The sequence below is a fragment of the Kogia breviceps genome, chromosome 20 (assembly GCF_026419965.1).
Source record: "Kogia breviceps isolate mKogBre1 chromosome 20, mKogBre1 haplotype 1, whole genome shotgun sequence".
Classification (NCBI taxonomy): domain Eukaryota; kingdom Metazoa; phylum Chordata; class Mammalia; order Artiodactyla; family Physeteridae; genus Kogia; species Kogia breviceps.
The window spans coordinates 6,417,014-6,436,905 of NC_081329.1; the positions used below are offsets into that span (position 1 = coordinate 6,417,014).

At 41.7% G+C, this 19,892-nt stretch overlaps 1 protein-coding gene across 1 annotated transcript in view; it reads right to left on the reverse strand.

Annotated features, from left to right (window-relative positions):
* The window catches only part of MCPH1 (microcephalin 1), a 211,819-nt gene extending 205,174 nt beyond the window's left edge, over nt 1-6,645 (reverse strand). Inside the window, 3 exon segments of the mRNA XM_067022552.1 lie at nt 2,115-2,233; nt 5,455-5,546; nt 6,538-6,645. Of these exon segments, the coding sequence (XP_066878653.1) occupies nt 2,115-2,233; nt 5,455-5,546; nt 6,538-6,577 (251 nt within the window). The 5' untranslated portion in view covers nt 6,578-6,645.
* Nucleotides 6,646-19,892: the final 13,247 nt, after the last annotated feature.

The window sequence follows — 19,892 nt, forward strand, 5'->3', positions numbered from 1 at the left end:
AAAAAAAGAAATGCCAAACGTAATAATTCACACTGAAAGGAAATAAGACCAGAGGAAATTCAGATCCTCAGAAATGAAGAGCAAGAGTAAATATATGGATAAATATGGGACAATTTTTTCTCTTAGTTTACTTAAAATACAGACAACTGTTGAAAGCAAAATGACAACACTGTCCTGTGAGCTTACAATGCATATAGATGTAACACATATGACGACACTAACATAAAGGATGGCAGGGCAGAAGCAATGGACACAATTACCAGGTTTCTATATTTTACGTGAAGTGGTACAGTATTAAGTCTAAGTAGACTCAGAAGTTAAGGATCTATTTTGTAATCCCTAAAGCAATCACTAAAAATAAAACAGAGAATGGGAAGAGTTTTAGTTTAAAAACTAACAGATCAAATAATCCAAAGTAGGGAAGGAAAAGGGAAGAAAAGAACAAATGTATTTCCTGCCTTTGCTCGAAAGGCCAAGAAGCAGTGATAGTCGATGGCCGCGAGCCCACCAACACCACATCTCAGTCTCTGATACTATTCCCCACTCAAAGGAATCGCGGTCCTTGGAGAATGGCTGATGCCGAGGGTGGGGTAGAGCAGGTCCAAGGTGTCAGATGGGACATGTCACAATGACACAAGAATCAGCTGAAGGGGCTCCCTCTATCCACATCTGAACAATCTGAGCACCAGACAGACAGTAATGAACTACAAGCCACTGAAAAAATACAGGAACCCAGCAGCTGACACTGATCAGTTAATCAATCAGTGTGGAAGAAGAGAACACTCTCTACTACAGTACACAGCTGGGCACAGCCGGGGGAAAAAGGAGAAAGTGCTGAACTTGGACAACAGTCGTCTTGTAAGATTCAGAGTTAAGGTTGGTTCAGGCAAGAAGCATCACCGATGCTACACCTGGGGGGGTAGGGGGAGCAGAATGTCTGCATGATCTTAAATTGCCTTCTCACCAGTAGCTTATCAGTCTCAAGGGAAACAACAGTCATTACACGGTGGACAAAGCAGCAAACACCTTGCCAGGTGACCAAAATTAAGATGCAGATGAACACTGCAGGTCTCTGGGTAGGCACACCTCACTCATGGAGCCTTCTGGGTGGGAAACCATAACCTGAGTCTAAACATGGAGCACAGGTCACATCCAAAATGAAGAACATCTCATTTTAAACAAAAGGGTGGAGAGTGAGGCTGGAGTTTTCAAAACTGCCCAGGCCACAGAAGACAAAGAAATGGAATCAATGGCCATGCCTTACTGTTGAAGTTTTTTAAATTAATAGCCTTTATTCTTTTAGAGTAGCTTTACACATCAACAGCCAAAGTCTGTGCCTTATATTTTACATCACTGCTTTCATGTAAATTCACTCTAGTTTTCTAGAAAAGCAGCAGTATGACTCCTTTACATCTGGATTTCAGGGAACTCGATTTATATAATCTGAAACCCACTACCTCTGACCTCAACCTCCTCCTAAGCTTCCTCTCGACCACTCCTGTATGGGCTCAACTGTGTCCCTCAAGTTCACATGAAGTCCTAACCCCCCAGTACCATAGGATGTGACTGTAGTTGGAAATGGGGCCTTTAAAGAGACAGTGAAGGTTAAATGAGTCATTGGGGTGGGCCCTAACCCAGTGGGACTGTTGTCCTTATAAGAACAGGAGATGAGGACAAAGAAACACGCAGACCAGGTAAAGACACAGAAATAAGATGGTTATCAGCAAGCCAAGGGGAGGCCTCATAAGAAACCAATCCTGTGGACACCTTCATCTTGGACTCCTAGCCTCCAGAACTGTGGAAATAAATTTCTGCTGTTTAAGTCTGCAGTCTGTGGTATTTTGTTACAGCTGCCCTAGCAGACTAACACAGTCTGCTTCCTTATTGTTTCCTGAATACACCACACATACCCCGTTCTCAGGGCCTCTGGGCAGGCTAGGAGTTATACCACACCCATCTTGCGACTCAGGAAACTGAGGATGTTAAAAGACCCTAGTAAGAGGCAGAGAAAAGTTGGCAATCAAACTTTATCTGGTTCTGTGATTCATGCAAAATACCTCCACACTACCAGTACTAGATAACTTAAGGGTAAAAAAACAAAAGAAACCACTTACTTTTCAACCCAGAGCACTGAGACGAGCTTCACACCTCTCTTCTGTGCTTTGGTCCAGGTGCTCTGGTACCCATCTTTGAACACAACGTGAGTTACTTGTTTGTTGAAAGTTTTTGAAACCTGCAGACAAAATGCAGAAAATGGAAGTTAAATTATTGTTATACTATTTGCACAGTTTCTTAAGTACAAGCCAGTGTCACTCCTGTGACACTGCATTTGCAAAAAAAAAAAAAAAAGCAACAAAATAATTAGCAAACAGTATCAAAGTATAAAAAGGATAATATATTCCTACCACTTGAGTTTATTCCAGGACTGCAAAGTTGGTTAACAACAAAAAGTCAATCATTATTATTTACTACATTAACAAAGTAAAAGAGAAAAATCACAACCATCTCAATATATGCCAAAAACACATTAAAGTTAAAAAGTTTATTCATGAGGAAAATTCATAGTAAATTAGGATCTGAAAGTTGGTACAAAACTGCATGATGGGAAATGCTAAAAGCTTTCCGTTGAGAAGAGGATCCAGATGAGGATGGCTGGTATCTCCATTCTATACAACTGGCCCCAGCCAGTGCAGTATGGCAAGAAAAAGAAATAAAAAGTGTTAGGATTAGAAACAACAGAAATAAAACAGTCCTGTGCACATAAGGTTCCACTGTGCACACTGTTAAAATCCCCAAAACGCCACAGAATTCATAAATGAGTTTGTGAGAAACTCACTGAGAAAACTTACTGTTTTCTGGACACAAGTTGATTATGAAAAAATGAACTATTTCTATATAACAGTGGCAGTTAGAAAAAAAAAAATTCAAAAGATACCATTTATGACAGCATCAAAAATAACCGGAGAAAATTATAAAACATTACTGAAAAAAATTAAAGAAACCCAAATCAACAAAGGCATACATCATGTTCATGGGTTAGAAGATTCCATTTTATAAAAATGTCAGTTCTCTCCGTACTAGTCTGTTGTTATCAATCCAATACCGATCAAAATCCCAAAAAAGCTTTACGTTGTAAACTGACAAACTGACTCTAAAATGTATTTGGAAAGGCAAAAGGCTAAGAATAGCCAGGACACCTTGAAGAACAAGGAGAAGACTTATGAAGAGTTATTATAAAGAGTAATTAAGACAGGATGGTTTGTCGTGAGAACAGACTATATGGACACAGAAACATGGTTACCTGACTGATGACAAAGGTGTAACTGTGTAGCCTGGCTAAAGGACAGTCTTTTCAATCAGGAGTGTTGAGATGAATGACCACCCACATGGGAAAAAATGGAACTACTTCACACCATATGCAAAAATTTAAATCTAAATGTGAAAGGCAAAATGATAAAGCTTCTGGAAAATAACAGAGGAGAAAAATCCTCATAACCTCGGTGGAGAAACAGATCTTTTAAAACAAGATACACACACAAAAGCTCACCATAGGGAATAAACTACTTTACAATTATCATCAAAAGACACCATTAAGAAGGTGAAAAGGCAAGCCACAGAGTGACAGAAAATATTGCAATTCACATGGCTGACAAAAGGGTCAACGGAAAAATATAGAGAATGCTTACAAATCAAGAAGAAAAAGAAAAACCCAATGGAAATATTAGCTGGAGACTTGAACAGGGTTTTCAAAATAAATATGTGAAGATGTGCAGGAAAATGCAAATTTAAATCAGCATGCTACGCCACCAGAAATGCACCAGGATGACTGAAGGTAAAGAAAGACCTAACCAAGCAGATACAACGTGGAGCTTTTATATGCTGGCAGAATGATAAACTGATTCAACTACTGCAGAAAAATGCTAGGAAATCATCGAGAGTTTTCTCAGATGTGACAATGGTCTTCCATCACACAGAAGTGCCCTTGTTCTTAAAGATGCAGACAGAATATACTTAGGGGCAAATTATGCTACCTGCAACCTACTTTCAAATAGCCGAGGAAAAAAATACACATACAAATATACTGTTTACAGAGACAGAGTGAAAGCAAGTATGTAAAGATGTTAATTGCTGGACCCATGTTCACTGCACTATTCTTTCAATTTTTCTATTTGAAAATTTTCTAAATAAAGGTGAAAAAAAAGATTCAAGAGATCTAAGACCTTAATACTACTCTCAAAAGCCATTTTGCCAATTCCTGTGTTCCACAGCTTTTTTTTCTCAGCCACAGTAACACGTGTGGCCCAAGTCTGCGGTCGGTATCGTCAGGTGGAAACACTCCCGGATCCCTACCTTCCAGAGTCAGAAAAAAGGTGTCTTCTCAGGCTCACAAGCAAAAGCCCCAGCCTGCGCTCTGACTGCCCCCCACCCCAGTCTGCTCTTGGCCTTTACATCCGGTCTCCTCACGGCTGGGACTAGGGTGAGTGAAGGAAATTCGGGCGCACACACGCTCTGCCTGACGGTGAATGCCGCCTTGCAGTTTACCTTATGCCCTTGCTTCACCCTCATCCCTGCCCTGCCTTCAATGCTACCATATGAAGCTCTCCCTTCACCAGCCTATCAGCCCCCCTCCCCCCAATCCCAACATCCACACACAAATAAACTCCGTTCACAGCTGAACTCACTCAGAGAGCGTCTGCCTTCACCATCTCCATTCCTCGGGCCTCCATGATTTCCCCGGCTAATTTCCACCCGCTTCACCCAGTTCCCTGAAAACTGCGGTACGCCCAACACTGACCTTATAGTTCTCAAGCCTGAAGAATACTTCCCAATCTTAACTTTTCCTAAGATTCTATAGTGTTTTAAAATTCCATCTTTGAAGCCCGCCCCTCCTCCGACTTCCAGGCTTGTTTTCTGGACTCCCCTGGCATCCTTCTCCGCCTGGTCCCATGGCTCCCACCGTCAGCCCTTGAACTACTAAACAGGCTCCACCTGCAGCACTTTTCATGCTAATCACCTGGGTCACCACCACACCAGTGGCTTCACCTGACCCTTAAGGCCTTGACGCCTAAACTATTACTCTAGCCCTGAAAATCTCAAGCTCCAGATCTGTACATCCAAATGTCTATCAGATACTTCCAGTATACCCCAAATCCACCACGTTCCCGTTAAAGAACAGTTCCTTTTCCTGTATCCCGCACTTTCATCAACAGCATCATGCAGCCAATGGCAGGACCACTATTTTTATCCTCAAGCTCTCTTCTCCCATCACCCACAAGCTCAACTGTTCTCAATTCTTCATACCATGGCTTTCTTCTTCCTCCTCCTGCCATTTACCCACTGTCTTCTCTGTCCTTCGTGTTCTAAGTCAAAACTCTCAAAATAAGGAAATGCAAGTAGATCTCCGTATGTTTCAGAGGACTGTCAGATGCAGCCCTGGTAGAATGAATTTCCTACCTTTGCCCCCATGTCCGCAAGTTGCTTTGTAAATGTCTTGGAATAATTTTCTGTTCCACTGGCTGACCACACTTCTACATACGCCACAACATCTGAAAATAAACAGATACTAGCGTGAAATATATCTGATTTTCCAGCATACCTCGCCCAAGCATTTCGATAGATTTTTCTCGTTCCATTTACATTCAAATGTAAGTTTTACATTTCTTCTGTTAAAAGCCTATTCAAAATAATATTAGCGCTATTAGAGTTTGTAAAATTTCAATGGGAAAACAACTTTACTCATACGCACGTCACCGTCCCAAATTCCTAAAACCAAAGCTTAACTTCTTCTAGTGCAAGAGCCTGTTTTCTGCAAAAAACCAGAGCAAACAGCAGAGGCTTTGAGGGCCATACAGCCACTCAACTTCACGGCTGTCGCACAAAAGCAGCCAAAGACAACACATCAATGGGCCAGCATAGCTGTGTTCCAACAAAACTTTACGAACAAGGCAGTCTAGGCTTGATATAATTTTCCCCCGTCCTGCCGTCTCCTGTTCCCTTGCCCCCAGCCATGTAAAAAAGGCAAAAAGCGTTCTTCACTGGCAGGCCCTACGAAAAACGCGCAGCAGGCAGGATCCAAGGGGCAGGGAGCGTGGTTGACGGGCGCCGTTACCACCCCGGCACTTGCCAGGTGTGCCTGGAGGCGGTCGAGGCGCCAACGCTAACCGAGGCACGCGAGGGGCGCTACCCTTTCTCCCCCCGACCTCACTACTGCCCCTCCCCCCAAACCCACCTGGCCAAAGACGCCAGAACCCAGAAAACGCTGAAAATCAAATCCACCCACGTCTCCCACCCCGCCGCGCGTCTGCACCGCCGGCCCCACCGGACCGAACTCACGTGGGGCGACCCTGGCACTGGGCTCGGAGACACACCCCACCCCACACGGGTGGTCCCGGCGCCGAGGCCGGGGACAGCCCCCCAGCCCACGGGCCGACTTCCGGGAGGGCCGGGCTGCGGGCCCCGCGCGTCCCGCGAGCCCGGTCCCAGCGCCTCCCGACCCCGGTACCCGTCCTTAAGCCGGCTCGACCCCCACCCGCTCACCTTTCAGGACTGGGCCCCCGAGACTCCCGGGGGCAGCCATGAGAGGCGGCGAGGACCGCGCCGCTGCGGAGCCGCGAGCCTGACGGAACAGCCGCACTGAGCATGCGCAGCGCGGGCGCGCGCCGCTCAGCTCCTGCTGCGCGGAAATCCGCTGCTCCGCGTTTTCTAAACCGCCGATGGAAGGGCGCGGTGGGGGAATAAGGCCCACCCTCGCGAGAAGTGGAGACAGGCTCTTCTCGCCCAGACTCGCATCCCCCGCAGGTCTACACTGCGTGTCAGGTCACGCCCGGGGACCCCGGGCCTCCGATATCCGCAGGGGGCCCCGGATCTCCGATTCCCGCCGGGAGGGTCCCTCTGGCCTGGCCGCCCTCTCGAGCTCTGCGGCCCGAAAATCCCGGAGCGGATAAATCCTGGCGGGAGTGGGCGAGCCCGACTCTTAGGAGCAGCTCGGTCGCCTGCCGCTCTGACTCCCGGTTTCAAACCTCCCGCCCCCGCCTGCAGGCCCCACCCCCCCCGAGGGCTGCGCGCATGCGCCCCGGGGGTGGTGGTGAACTGTCCCAGCCCCCAGCTTCCCTGCGGTGACGTTTAGCGAGGGGAAGGTCTTGCCCACCTGTTGATAAGTTCTCTGTTTAATCTCCCTGAAACACCGAATCAGTTAAAGGACCCATGCCTTCTGGAGTGTAAAAAGTTTCATTTTCAATGACCTGAGTACCATCTTTGTGTTCTGTCATATAGGATATAGTCTATTCCCAAGCTTAAAGAAAAGCGTAATCTTAAAGGGATTCCCTTTATAACCGAATGGTTAGAAGAACAGGCTTCATTTTGAAGTCAGACTGGACTTGGAGTTTGGAGGCTAATATCAGCCACTAACTAGCTATGAGATGTTGATGAGTTTCTAACACTCTCCAAGCTTCATTTTCTCATAAAAAAGCAGTAATAATAGTAGAGGTAATAGCTAATGTTTAGCGAGCACTTATCATGTAAGTGATGTACGATCCAAGTTTAGATGTATTAAAGTGAATCCCCCCTATGAGGTGAGTGTTATTATATAGCACTTATATGTATTTCCTCCTGGATTCTCACTAAAATTCTGTTATTTTTATAGGTATTTATTATTGTAACCTGGAGACTAACAGTGGACTCCTCCTTTGCCCACCCCCCCCTCCTTTACAATTAAAAAAGCTTTCTCTTACTTTATACTTTGTGTCATTTGATGCTTACAATGGGCCCTGTTAGGTAGAAAGTAAGCAATATTATACAATTTATACCATAAGTAATCAGGTTCAAGAGAGGTTACCTGACTAGTCCAAGGCAACAAACAGCTAGTAACAGATGATGTTGGTTGGAACTGGAAACGATACAAGTTTAGTTCTTTCTACTACATCCAGTGGCAGGGTATGTGTACAAGAATATCCACTGCTCCTCTTTCATTCATTCATTCATTCATCCCTAGTTGTTATACCAGCTGTTAACAGGATTCAACGAGCCCACTGTGGTTCTAAAGAATCACCTTGAGTATATGCAGCTGCCAGACCCCACTTCCTGTACTCAAATCTCTGGTCAATAACTATATCATTATCACAAATTGTTGACCTGAGGAAATGGGGACACAGTCTACCTGGGAGTGTGAACTCAGCTCAAGAAGGAATAACAAATAACAAAAAGTGTTAAAATATGGGTAAATCTAAATGCATTTTGTCTAAATAACAATAACAAAAATGGATTGTATAAAACAATAATAATAGTCTCATGAGGTTAAAATACAGTGTACAGAAGTCCCCCCTTATCCGTAGTTTCAAGTTCCGAGGTTTTAGTTACCTCTTCTGATTTGATTGACTACCTCTTCACATCAGAAGGAGACTCTATCATCTAAGCTAAGTTGATATACACCTCATCATTAAAAACAAGGTTCATTAAACTACTGGGTTCAAAGAAACGTGACCTTGGCACTAATATAGTGTAGTTTTATTTTTTGTCATTGCATTTCTATTTGGGGTTTTTAATAAAATAACCTAAAGAAAGGATCTAGTAAAGTCTAAAATAAGTTATCCGTGCTTCTACGTTTTTGCTCTCTGCAAAAGGATCAAAGATGAAAACCATTTTTCTCTGCCAGTACTCACTCACAATAAAAGGGATAAATACTTTAAAGCCCTTTATACACATTCAGGACAAAGGGAAGCTGAAAATATTGACTTTCGTGAGATGCACACTTCAGCTCAGCAGGTGGTAGAGGTTCCTTTCTGACAAGGAATCGGGATGAGCCCATCTCTGAGAAATCCTGCAGACAAGTCAGATACAGGGCCCAGGTCTTCAGGAGGAAACCCTGGTGCCCCGGAGTCTGAAGTTCCCTCTGGAACCTTCCATTCTTTTTTTTAAAAAAAATAAATTTATTTATTTATTTTTGGCTGTGTTGGGTCTTCGTTGCTGCGCACAGTCTTTCTCTAGTTGTGGCGAGCAGGGGCTACTCCTCATTGCGGTACATGGGCTTCTCATTGCAGTGGTTGGTCTTGTTGAAGAGTGCAGGCTCTAGGTACCGGGGCTTCAGTAGTTGTGGCACGTGGGCTCAGTAGTTGGGGCTCAGGGGTTCTAGAGCAGAGGCTCAAGTTGTGGCGCACGGGCTTAGCTGCTCCACGGCACGTGGGATCTTCCCGGACCAGGGCTCGAACCGTGTCATGTTTGCTGCATTGGCAGGAGGATTCTTAACCACTGCACCACCAGGGAAGCCCTGGAATCTTCCATTCTTAACAGTACTGCATCAACATTTAGGGCAGAAGTGGATCTGTTTTCCTAGGAGTTCATGAATTTCAAAGGTGAGGCACAGATCACTGAGTTACATTTTCCTTTATGGTGTTTCTACCAAAAAAGAAAGAAAAAAGACAGTGGAGAGAGACTTGACTAGAACACTTTAAATGTAGTAGAAAACTTTAAAACTTTATAATTTCCTAGTGAAAATATAAATCTTTTCCTTTTTAAGGCTGAATAATATTCCATCGTAAGGAAATACCACATTTCGTTTGTCCACTCTTCCCTCAGTGGGCACTTGGATCGCTACCTCTTGGCTGTCACTGCTATGAACAAACATCTTTATGAAATCCTGCTTTCAGTTCTTTTGGATGTATACCCAGAATTGGAATTGCCGGATCATATGACAATTAGTCCCCTCATATTTTCCTTCTTTTTTTTTTTGGCCGTGCCTCGAGGCATGCAAGATCAAACTTAGTTCCCCGACCAGGGATTGAACCTGCAACCCCTGCAGTGGAAGCGTGGAATTTTGACCCAGGGAAGTCCAGTCACCGAAACTTTAAAAAATGTTTTTAAAAAGGGTATGTTCTCTACATGTTTTAATTGCTGATAAATGATCGCCTGGGCCAAACAAAGAAACCTGAACATTATTTCATAGAAATACAAATGTCAGGATTATATCTTGACATTCTTTTTTTCTCCAGTCGCTATCCCTTAGCCTTTTTACTACTTAACTCTGCAGTAAAGAGGAGGTACAATAAGTCAGCCAGGTAAGAGTAGTATAAATACGACACCTCAGGGAGCAGTATTCAGTTTCAACAGCCCTGAAGAACTGAAAACGACCAAATAAAAAGTGGGTAGAAAATGGAAAGATCTGAAGCCAAAAAATTGAGAGAAAATGAAAAGATTACTTTTAAATTGCAGGGGAGAGTGTTATCTATGTTCCAATTTAAAATTGTAGGTGACTTTTCATATAAGATCTGGGTTAAAAAGTTATATAAAAGTGCTTTTACAAAACACGTTAGATCGAGCTCTTCCCTGAAGCGCTGTTCGAAATGCCTTTGGGATCAATGATCGTCATTTTTTCTTTCGGGCAGAAACACTGAACAGCATCACTTCTGTTTTGTATCAATATTTTTTTATTCTTTCAATTTCATTTGCTAATATTTTCTAGAAGAGAAATTGCCTAGAGAGCTCATACTTTCCTAGCAATCCTTTAAAATATTCTGATTGGAGAATTAGGGCAGCAAAAACTTCAATGGTTTTAATAGATAGTATATTTCAAAACTTCATAAAATTATAAAATTAATAAGGGATGTATCAGAATAGACTTTGAAAACTCAAGCTAATCAGTTTCTGAGAGGATCAGACGTGTGGCCAGCTCCATGGGATCACCTGGGAGCCTGCTTTCTGCACTCTGATACGTCCCTGGGGAAGGGGGTGAGATGGCTGACAGAAAATGCATGATTTGAGCACTGATCAAAGTGACCTTATTAGAACTATTGCTACCTCCTTCAGTTCTGTTGAGTACTCTACAGAAGTGAATGTCAAGGCTTCTGCAATGTGGAATCAGAGCAGAACTACTTGTTATGATGGACCCCTTCCCTCAGCCTGCAGAGCTACCCAGCTCAAGTGTGGAGAGACGTACAGATTGCAGGATCAGCTGGGCTCAGCAGAATGGCCGATGTGGGACTTAAGGTCTGTGTTCAGTAAAGAAGTGAGTTCCGTTTTTAATATCCAACTGGCTGCCAACACACTGTCTCCCCAGGTGAGTTTTTTGTGTTACAGTGCATCGGAGGCATTAAATATTTCACACCCTAGTCTTGTGGTAGGAGAAATATGTCCGCCAAGGTCATGGACTAAACGAAGTCACATGTGGAAGTCCTAACTCCCAAAGTGACTGTTTTTGGCCTTTAAGGAAGTAATTAAGGGCAAATGTGCTCATACAGGTGGGGCCCTAATCCTACGGACTGGTGTCTTTATAAGAAGAGACACCAGAAATCTCTCTCTCTCTGCGCCTGCACGGAGGCCATGCGAGGACACAGCAAGGAGACGGCCTCACCAAAAGCTGAACCAGCTGGCACCTTGATCTTGACTTCCAGCCTTGAGAGCTGCAAACCGCTCTTGCATTTTAAAAGAAAGCCATAACAATATTGAGGGGGATAAAAAGATCACATTAGCGGCTGCATTGGAGAAGAGCGATGACGTATGTGAAGAAAGTGTTTTGAAAGCTGTAGAGGTGAACCAGACCAAAAATGATGGTGGATTTCCCCACTCCCATCGGCATAGTGATAACTCTTGCATGTGTCAGTAATTTGTAAAATAACACGAACAAGTGAATTATAGGCTAAAAGTCACTTTGATGTAATTCTATGAGAAACAATCCCTTCATCATTACAACATGTTTATCTTTAGGCAAAATGTGTCTGACTTTGCCAACATAATCCAACAATTGGTAAAAAGGTTTGAAAAGTTATTGCGACCGTTTACAGGAAATACTGGATGCGTGCAGCCACCACTTAGGAAGAGTTTGGGGCTTTTGACATTTTAGTGATCGTTTATAAGACTTGCAACACTAACAGAAACACAAATTTGGCTATAATTTTCTTCTCAACGAAAGGGACGTAGGACCGAGGACCTGCCCTGGAGTCGCGGCATGTGTTGCCTGCAGCTCTGGTTTGTACCACGAGATGGCGCTGCTCCGCTTTGAAAATTGTAAGGACTGAAAGCACGCGCAGCAAGAGTTCATCAAGAAACAGGCGTATAACCAGCGCCTTTTACCTGTAAACATGTATTTGACTTTCGCTTAGCAACATTGTGCATGTCGCTATTAAGGTGACCATTGTGGAGAAGTGTGTCACAAGCACGTACTTCAACCTCCAGCATTCTGTACGCAGATGCCCTTGTGCTATATATATGCACACACACACTATATAATATATATGTATATGTAAATATGCATGTTATTTATTTGGAACTATATATATATATATGTATATATTAGAACATATACAAGAACTAGTGAAATTAACCGGGATGAAACAAGAAAACATTGAATCACTTAATATTGCTTTAAAAATATTACACAAATAATCTAGGTTCAGTTTAGGAAAACTAGAAAATGCAGATTATCAAAATAACAATACATTTATTTACAATCTTTCAACACAGTTTTTACAAAAGCAAGGCTGGCTGCTTTTGGAATATTGCAAATCCAGGAAAGCAAAAGAGCCCTCAACGTAGCCTGTTTTTAACACTGTTGGTCCTTCATATTGTTCTGGGGCAGTGCTAGTCTTCCTAATTTTCCCCCTTACTCCTGCTGTAAATACTGGATTTCATCAGTTCTGCGTTGCAGACATGTTTTACCTTTTGCATCTCTGAAATTGCGATGCAGTCTACTACTGGTTTTTGCTTTACCGCCTCTGAGGGCCAGGGGGCAGTGCTGGCGTGGCTATCAGTGAGCAGGCGGTGACAGCCTTTGCTGAAAAAAACCTGGAAGCCAAGGTCTCCATCTGTAACTTCTAGAGAAAAAACAGTCGTGGAGGAAAGTGGGAAAGATGGGGAAAGAGGTGTATTTGTCAACATTCCTGAGTCAGGATCAAAAGTAGACCAGTACTCCAAAATTGCAAAGCAGGCTTCAAAGCTCAGAAATAATAGCTTTCAGCTGAGTTATGGATTCTTTTAAGAAGTGCTACATCACCAGCACTTCAAATGGTACAAAGGGTGATTTGGGGTAAAAAAAAAATGTGTCTCTCTGAGACAAAAAGTATTTCAGAAGAGTTGGACTCAAACATGAAAAAGTTTTAGAAAAACCCTAATGATATATTTTGCTTTTATTTTCCCTTGTATTATAAAATTAGCATGAAACCAATCTCGATCTAATTAATTCTAAATGAGTTCTTTCAAGAACTATATATAAAAATTCCAAGTGGTAACTGTGCCACAGTTTAATAGGCAGAAGTTTTTTCTCTCTCCATGGAACATAAAACAATGGTGCATTCTATGGTCAATGACATTTTAGATTAGATGGAATTAAGATAGCAAATGTAAATTACTTATACTGATGGTAGTACAGAGTATGGTCAAATTTTGCCAGCTTTAGACTCAGAAGTGACACTGTCTGTGGGAGACACATCATTTAACTTCTCTAGTGCTCAATTGTCTTACACGTAAAAGAGGATAATGACAGTATCTATCTCCTTAGGAGATATTGTATAATTCACTTATTGTTTCAGGAATATAGTATACACCAGTGAGAGCTGACAATTCACTAATAGTTAGACATTACAGCAAGTGAACATCACCAGAAATGGCTGTTGGTAGCCACAATTTATTCTACAATTTTTGAACTCTATTCCATAACACACCCATAGTTGTCTCTTATAAAAATCTTCTTTTTCTTCCCCAAATCTTCATGTGAGAAGATAACTTCTTTACAACACTCTCACCTTAGGTGAGTTCATCTGTCCCCATGGCCTCAAATATTAGCTGATGCCCTCAAGTTTACGTCTCTATGCTGGACTGTTCCCCTTAGCTCCCATGTTATATATCAAACTGCTTACTCAGAATCCATGTTTAAACATCTCAAGAATCTTAAACTTAATACAGTCCAAACAGAGCTGATTTGCTTTCATTTCCCTTCCCCAAATCCAGTTCCACCTAAACAGGCCCGTCTCAGCAAAAGGCAGCGCTATCCACAGACTCAGGAGACACCCCTGACCCCTCCCTTACCCTCTTCCCGACATTCCATCTGGAAGTACATCTTGACGGCTCTACCTTCTAAGTACATATGGGCCCTGAGCACTTAGCATCTCCCCTGCTAAAGCCCCAGTCTACACCGCCTTCATCTCTCGTGGCCAGCTTCCGCAGCCTCCTTCACGGTCGGTCCTCCTGGCTTCAGCACACCTCCTTCTCTCATCCCACGACCCACAGGGCAGCCAGGAGTGATAAATCCTGGCCTTCTTTCTGCATCTTCAACACACCATTCTGATTAGATGGACTTTTGCACTTTGTGTTCCCTTAGCTTTTCATACTCCTGTTTACCATTTCGGTCTCCACTGAAATGTCATCTTTTCATAAGGAGGTGATGACACTTATTCAGCCATTCTCCTAACATATTACCAATAATACCTCATTTTATCTTTTTCAGAGAATTTGTCAGTGCCTGAATTTTTAATCTATCTCTACTTTTTATCTAGCTCCCTATATATCCACGTGTGTTTATTTTCTGACTTCTTCTAGTCGAATATATACCCCTTAAGGGCAAAAGTCTCTGCTTTCTTCACAATTCCATCCTCAGCTCCTGAAATAATGTTGATATATGGTGGGGACTTATTCACGGACTGAGCCTGAGAAGTAGTAGTCTGTATAGTATGGCAGTCTAGGAAAAAGAAAAAAAGCACAGAATTTAAAACGAAAACACCTGGGTTGAATATTAGCTGTACTTAGTAGCTGTTGGTTTTTATGCTGTAAGCATTTCAGTAAGCCGCTTCAAAACTTTCCAAAAGATTGGGAATATAAACAAATTTACAAGTAAAAGAAATATAGTGTGACCCAGGGGAAGTCATTTTATTTCCAGATGGTTTCTTTGTTGTCAAGAAGAAAATGCCAATCTACAGATATGTGATCAATGAATTTTCCACAAAGAGGCCAAGATAATGTGACGGGAGAAAGGATAATCTTGAAAGCAAAAGGTGCTGGAGCAACTGGATATCCATTTGGGAAAAATTAACCCCAAGCCCTACCTCACATCATACACAAAAATGAACTCAAAATATATCTTAGACAAAATGTAAACATGAAAACTGTAAAACATTTAGAAGAAAAGCATAGAAGAAAATCTTAGTGAGCTTAGAGAAGGCAAAGTTTTCTTATATAAGATACAAAAATCATGAACTATATAAACAATGACATATTGTACTTCATTAAAATTTAAAACGTGTGCTCTTCAAAAGACACTATTTACAAAACAAAAAAGCAGTCACAGGCTGAGAGAAAACATTTATAATATGTATATCTGACACAGGATGTATATAAAATATTTAAATAACTTAAAGTTCTTTAGTAAGATAACATAATAAAGTGATATGGGCAACAGATTTGAATACAGATGAAGAAGTGGCCAATGAAAAGATGCTTAACATCACTAGTCATCAGGGAAATGAAAACTAGAACCACAGTGTGATCCCACAGCGAAGGCCAAGATGAAAGACTAACGATACGAAACGTCGACGAGGCTGTAGAACAATTAGAACTCTCATCCACGTCTGGTAGGAGTGCAAAATGGCACAGCTACTGTGGAAAATAGTTTCTTATAAAATTAATCAGACACATAACATAAAACTCAGAAATTTTACTCCTAGGTGTTTACCTAAGAGATAGCAAAACTTGTGTCAATCTAAAGACTTGTTCATGAATGTTTACAGTATGTTACTTCATTAGAGCCTCAAACTGGAAATAACCCAAATGTTCATCAACAGATGGATATATAAATAAACTACAGTATATCCATATAATGTGTACAGTGAAATACTACTCAGCAATAAGAAGAAATGAAGTACTGATCAAGGTAATGCCACAGGTGAACCTTGAAAACATTATTATATACAGTTTCATTTATATGAAAGTCTAGAAAAGGTAAAAATAAGTTACAGTGACATAAAGCATATCTGTGGTCACCTGGGGCTGGCATGGGGCAACTTGATGGGTTGATGGACATATTCTGTGTCTTCCTGTGTTGGTAGTCATGTTTATCAAAACACATCAAACTGTACACTTAAAATGGATGTATTTTATTGGATATTAATTATACCTCAATACAGATGATTTAAAAAGAAGATAGGGAGTACTCATCACTCAGAATTACCATCAGAACATCTGTAAGAATCTGGCTCTTAAAAATGCTCAATAAATATGGCCGATTCTGAATCTAACTGGGTTGATATTTTCTATCCTTTTCATGATGTCTTTCATGAGGTATCAGGAAGTGCCTTGGGTTCTGGAAGATTGGGTTCCTTGGGCAAAGAGCCAAAATAGCTCATTATTCTGAGTGAAGGATTCAGAGATTCAGCTTGGCTTCTCGAGCTCAGGAAGGAGATATGGGAGTAGGGGGCTGACTGAAGTCTCACTACAAAGGGAGCCTTACTCTCTATTTTCCCTTTTCATACGATAGAATCATAGGTTGTTGAGTGGGAAGAAACCTTGGAAATTATCTAGTTCGACCTCCAGTTGCTTCATCTTTGTCATGATCTCTGACTTGCTTTCTCATTTTCACCTCTCTAGGAGCCAAAGAACTCTTGCTCTTTCTTTGTCAAATCTTCCAGGAGTCTGACAAGGGCTGATATTTTTGTTTTCCCCTTTCCTTAAGACATGCTTTACTCCGCTGCTTTGACTTTTGTATCTAAATTTCATGTGCCCAAAGTTGAAGGTTGAAATTCATTATGCAAAGTCAAGTGAAACTCATATTGAAGATATAATGTAAATCAGGTGTGTTTATCACCATTTCTATAAAGACATACATTAGGAGATGTGTAAAATGTTGATCTCTCTTCCGTTGCCTTGATGATATTCCTGGACGAATTTACTTTTCAGGAGTGTCTTTTCACTTATTGATTCATGGGGAAGGGCAAACACGTGATGCCTTCGTTCACGGCAGGGACAGTGAGGTGGGCGAGCTGCTTTGTTGGGTCTGATTCTTTTCTGTAGTTTACTATTAGTGAGGTTGTGTTGGTCTCAGCCAAGTTACCCAACTTTTCCGAGTGGTAGTGATATTATCAATGTATCAATAGAAAGATTTTTTCTTTATTGGGAATTATAGAATGCATATGGAAACAGTTTGGGCTATAGAAGACACTCAACAAATGTTAATTTCTTTGTCTCTCCTGCATCTCCCCCAGATTCACCTGGCTTCCCAGGGAATCCGACTCTGGTAGAAGAGTTGTACAAAGCAGAAAATTTCTTGGGTGTTCCAGAACAGGGCTGATGTAAAATTTGTAAAACTGTTTGTAAAGTTTGTTAAGTATTTGTAAAACCTTTAGTTTAGCTTGCCTGAGCCTTGCTCCAGCCACTGGCTACTAATTAATAATTTCTTTCCCAGCTTTTATATCAGGGGTTCATAGATAGGGACATTGCAAAGTATCTCTCTCTCTCTTTACTCAAAGTTGCTGACATAGGAGAATTCTGTTTTTCCTCCTGGACATACAGGGTGAGTCCCTCTAGCTTATGGCTGCTCACATGTCACCTTGGTAAAACTAGAAAGATTCATGTTGACCACATCTGTTACCCTTAAATCATTGAGTTTCCAGCCTTTGCAAAGGGATCTAAGTTATTTTTAATTTCACTTAAATCATGAATGTATTTAGGCCAAGCTATCTCATATACGGAGTTACTGCCTTTTTCTAACTAAGGTTCCCATTTCTTCAGTATTTGGATTACAGTGTAGTAGGTAACTCACTTCTGCAAGGAAGGAAACCATTGGGAAATAAGGACAGTGGCCGATTAAGAGAGAGGGTGGACAGGAGCGTTTTGTCCTCCTTTGCTGTCAATCAGTAAGTGGGCATCTAGAGTTCAAACACAGGCAACCTATTTACTGTTTAAAAATGCATATATTAATGAGAAGGTATTATTATTATTCAATCTGTATTCTTTATTGTGAATAAAAGGGTAAAACTAATTGTCTCTGGATTATAAATTCTGTTTTCAAATTTTTAATCAGAATAAATCCCTAAGAAAGCACTCTCTTTTCTTAAAAATATTGTTTGGGAGGATACAAAACAACCACATGGTATTACTTTTTTTCATTTTTATTTTTTGGCTGCACCGTGAGGCATGTGGGATCTCAGTTCCCCGACCAGGGATGGAACGCGTGCCACCTGCACTGGGGGTGCGGAGTCCTAACCTCTGGACCACCAGTGAAGTCCCCACTTCGTATTACTTAAAAAGTTTTCTATGCACAGACTATTTTACTCATATTGTAATTTTATTCTCATTGGGTTTACACGGAAGTATTATTTTTCCTTCTCTCCATCCCATCTCATTTTATTTTTTTCCCTGTACAACAATGGATTTTAGCTTTTCTTTCTTCTGAGAATGGTTATCAAGGGCTTTCTCTACTGAGCACAGAGTAGCCTGACTAGGACGTATTTTGGAGAGAAGAATAAAATATGGGAATATGAATACTTTGCCTGTAGAACAATGTTTATACAGTTTTCACCTTTGATAAAGTTTTGGTCTTTCCATCTCACCCCACGCAAGGCTCCCATTTCACTCCGGGCTCTGGGTTCAGGGGTCTGGAGCCTCCCTGTTTATGAAATTCAGACTTTTTCAGTGCCAGTTACCTTCATTTCTTCTCCAACCCAGGATCTCAGCAAGAAGGTGTCTCATTGTTAATTATCTTTACTTTGTTTTTCCCTCAGCTCTAATGAGGTATAATGGATATACAAAAACCCAGCACATCATTAATGTGTATAATTTGGTAAGTGTGGATATACGGATACACATGTGTTACCATCATCACAATCAGAGAAGTAAACATATCCATCACCTCCAAAAGTTTCCTTGTGTCTGTTTGTGGTTTTGTGTGTGTGTGTGTGTGTGTGTGGTAAGAACTCTGACCATGAGATCTGCCCTCTTAAGGAATTTTAAGCGCACAATACCGTAGAGTTAACTACAGACGCTCTGATGTACAGCAGATCTCTGGAAATTACTCATCTTGTGTAACTGTAACTCGATACACATTAAACAGACCCCACCCCCACCCCCTGCATCCCCTGGTAACCACCAGTGTACCTTCTACCTCTGCACCTTGCAGGGGACACTAGTATCTTTTGGTTCCTCTGCAGCCTGGTTAGGACAGTGTTGATAAATTCCTTTGCATAAATTCAGGAGAGGCAGCCTGGGTGAGAGCCACATGCGTATCTTGGAGTCTGACTCTCCTGAGTTTGAACTCCATCCCCAGAGCTATGGTAAGAAAACCTCACTTTTCAAAGGAGGGGCTAATAGCACACCCAGGTTTGTAGAAGCATTATTCACAATAACCAAGAGGTGGAAGCAAGGCAAACGTTCATAGATGGATGAAAGGATAAGCTAAATGTGGTCCATCTATACAAGGGAATATTGTTTCACATTAAAAAGGAAGGAAATCGGACCCATGCTATACCGCGGATGAACTTTAAAGACATTATGCTGAGTGAAATAAGAAACTCATGAAAAGACACATATTCTATGGTGCCACTCGTCCAAGGGACCCAGAACAGTCAAGTCACAGAGACAGAAGGTAGAATCGTGGTCACCAGGGTCTGGGGAAAGGAGATGGGAAGTTATTGTTTAATTGGTACTAAGTTTAAGTTCGGGAAGGTGAAAAGCTCTAGAGATGGATGGTGGGTAGGTCGCACAACAATGTGAATGAACTTGACGCCACCGCACTTAAAAATGGTGAAAATGGTAAATTTTGTGTTATGTGTATTTTACCACAATAAAAATAAAAGTAAAAAATGGAGATAATGGTATCTGTTAGGACTGCTGAAAGGATTAAATGAGATATGTAGTTAAAGGGTCTCAAGAAATGTTAATCCCCTTATCCTGTCCCAGGGATAAAACTTGGTGATCCTGTTTGT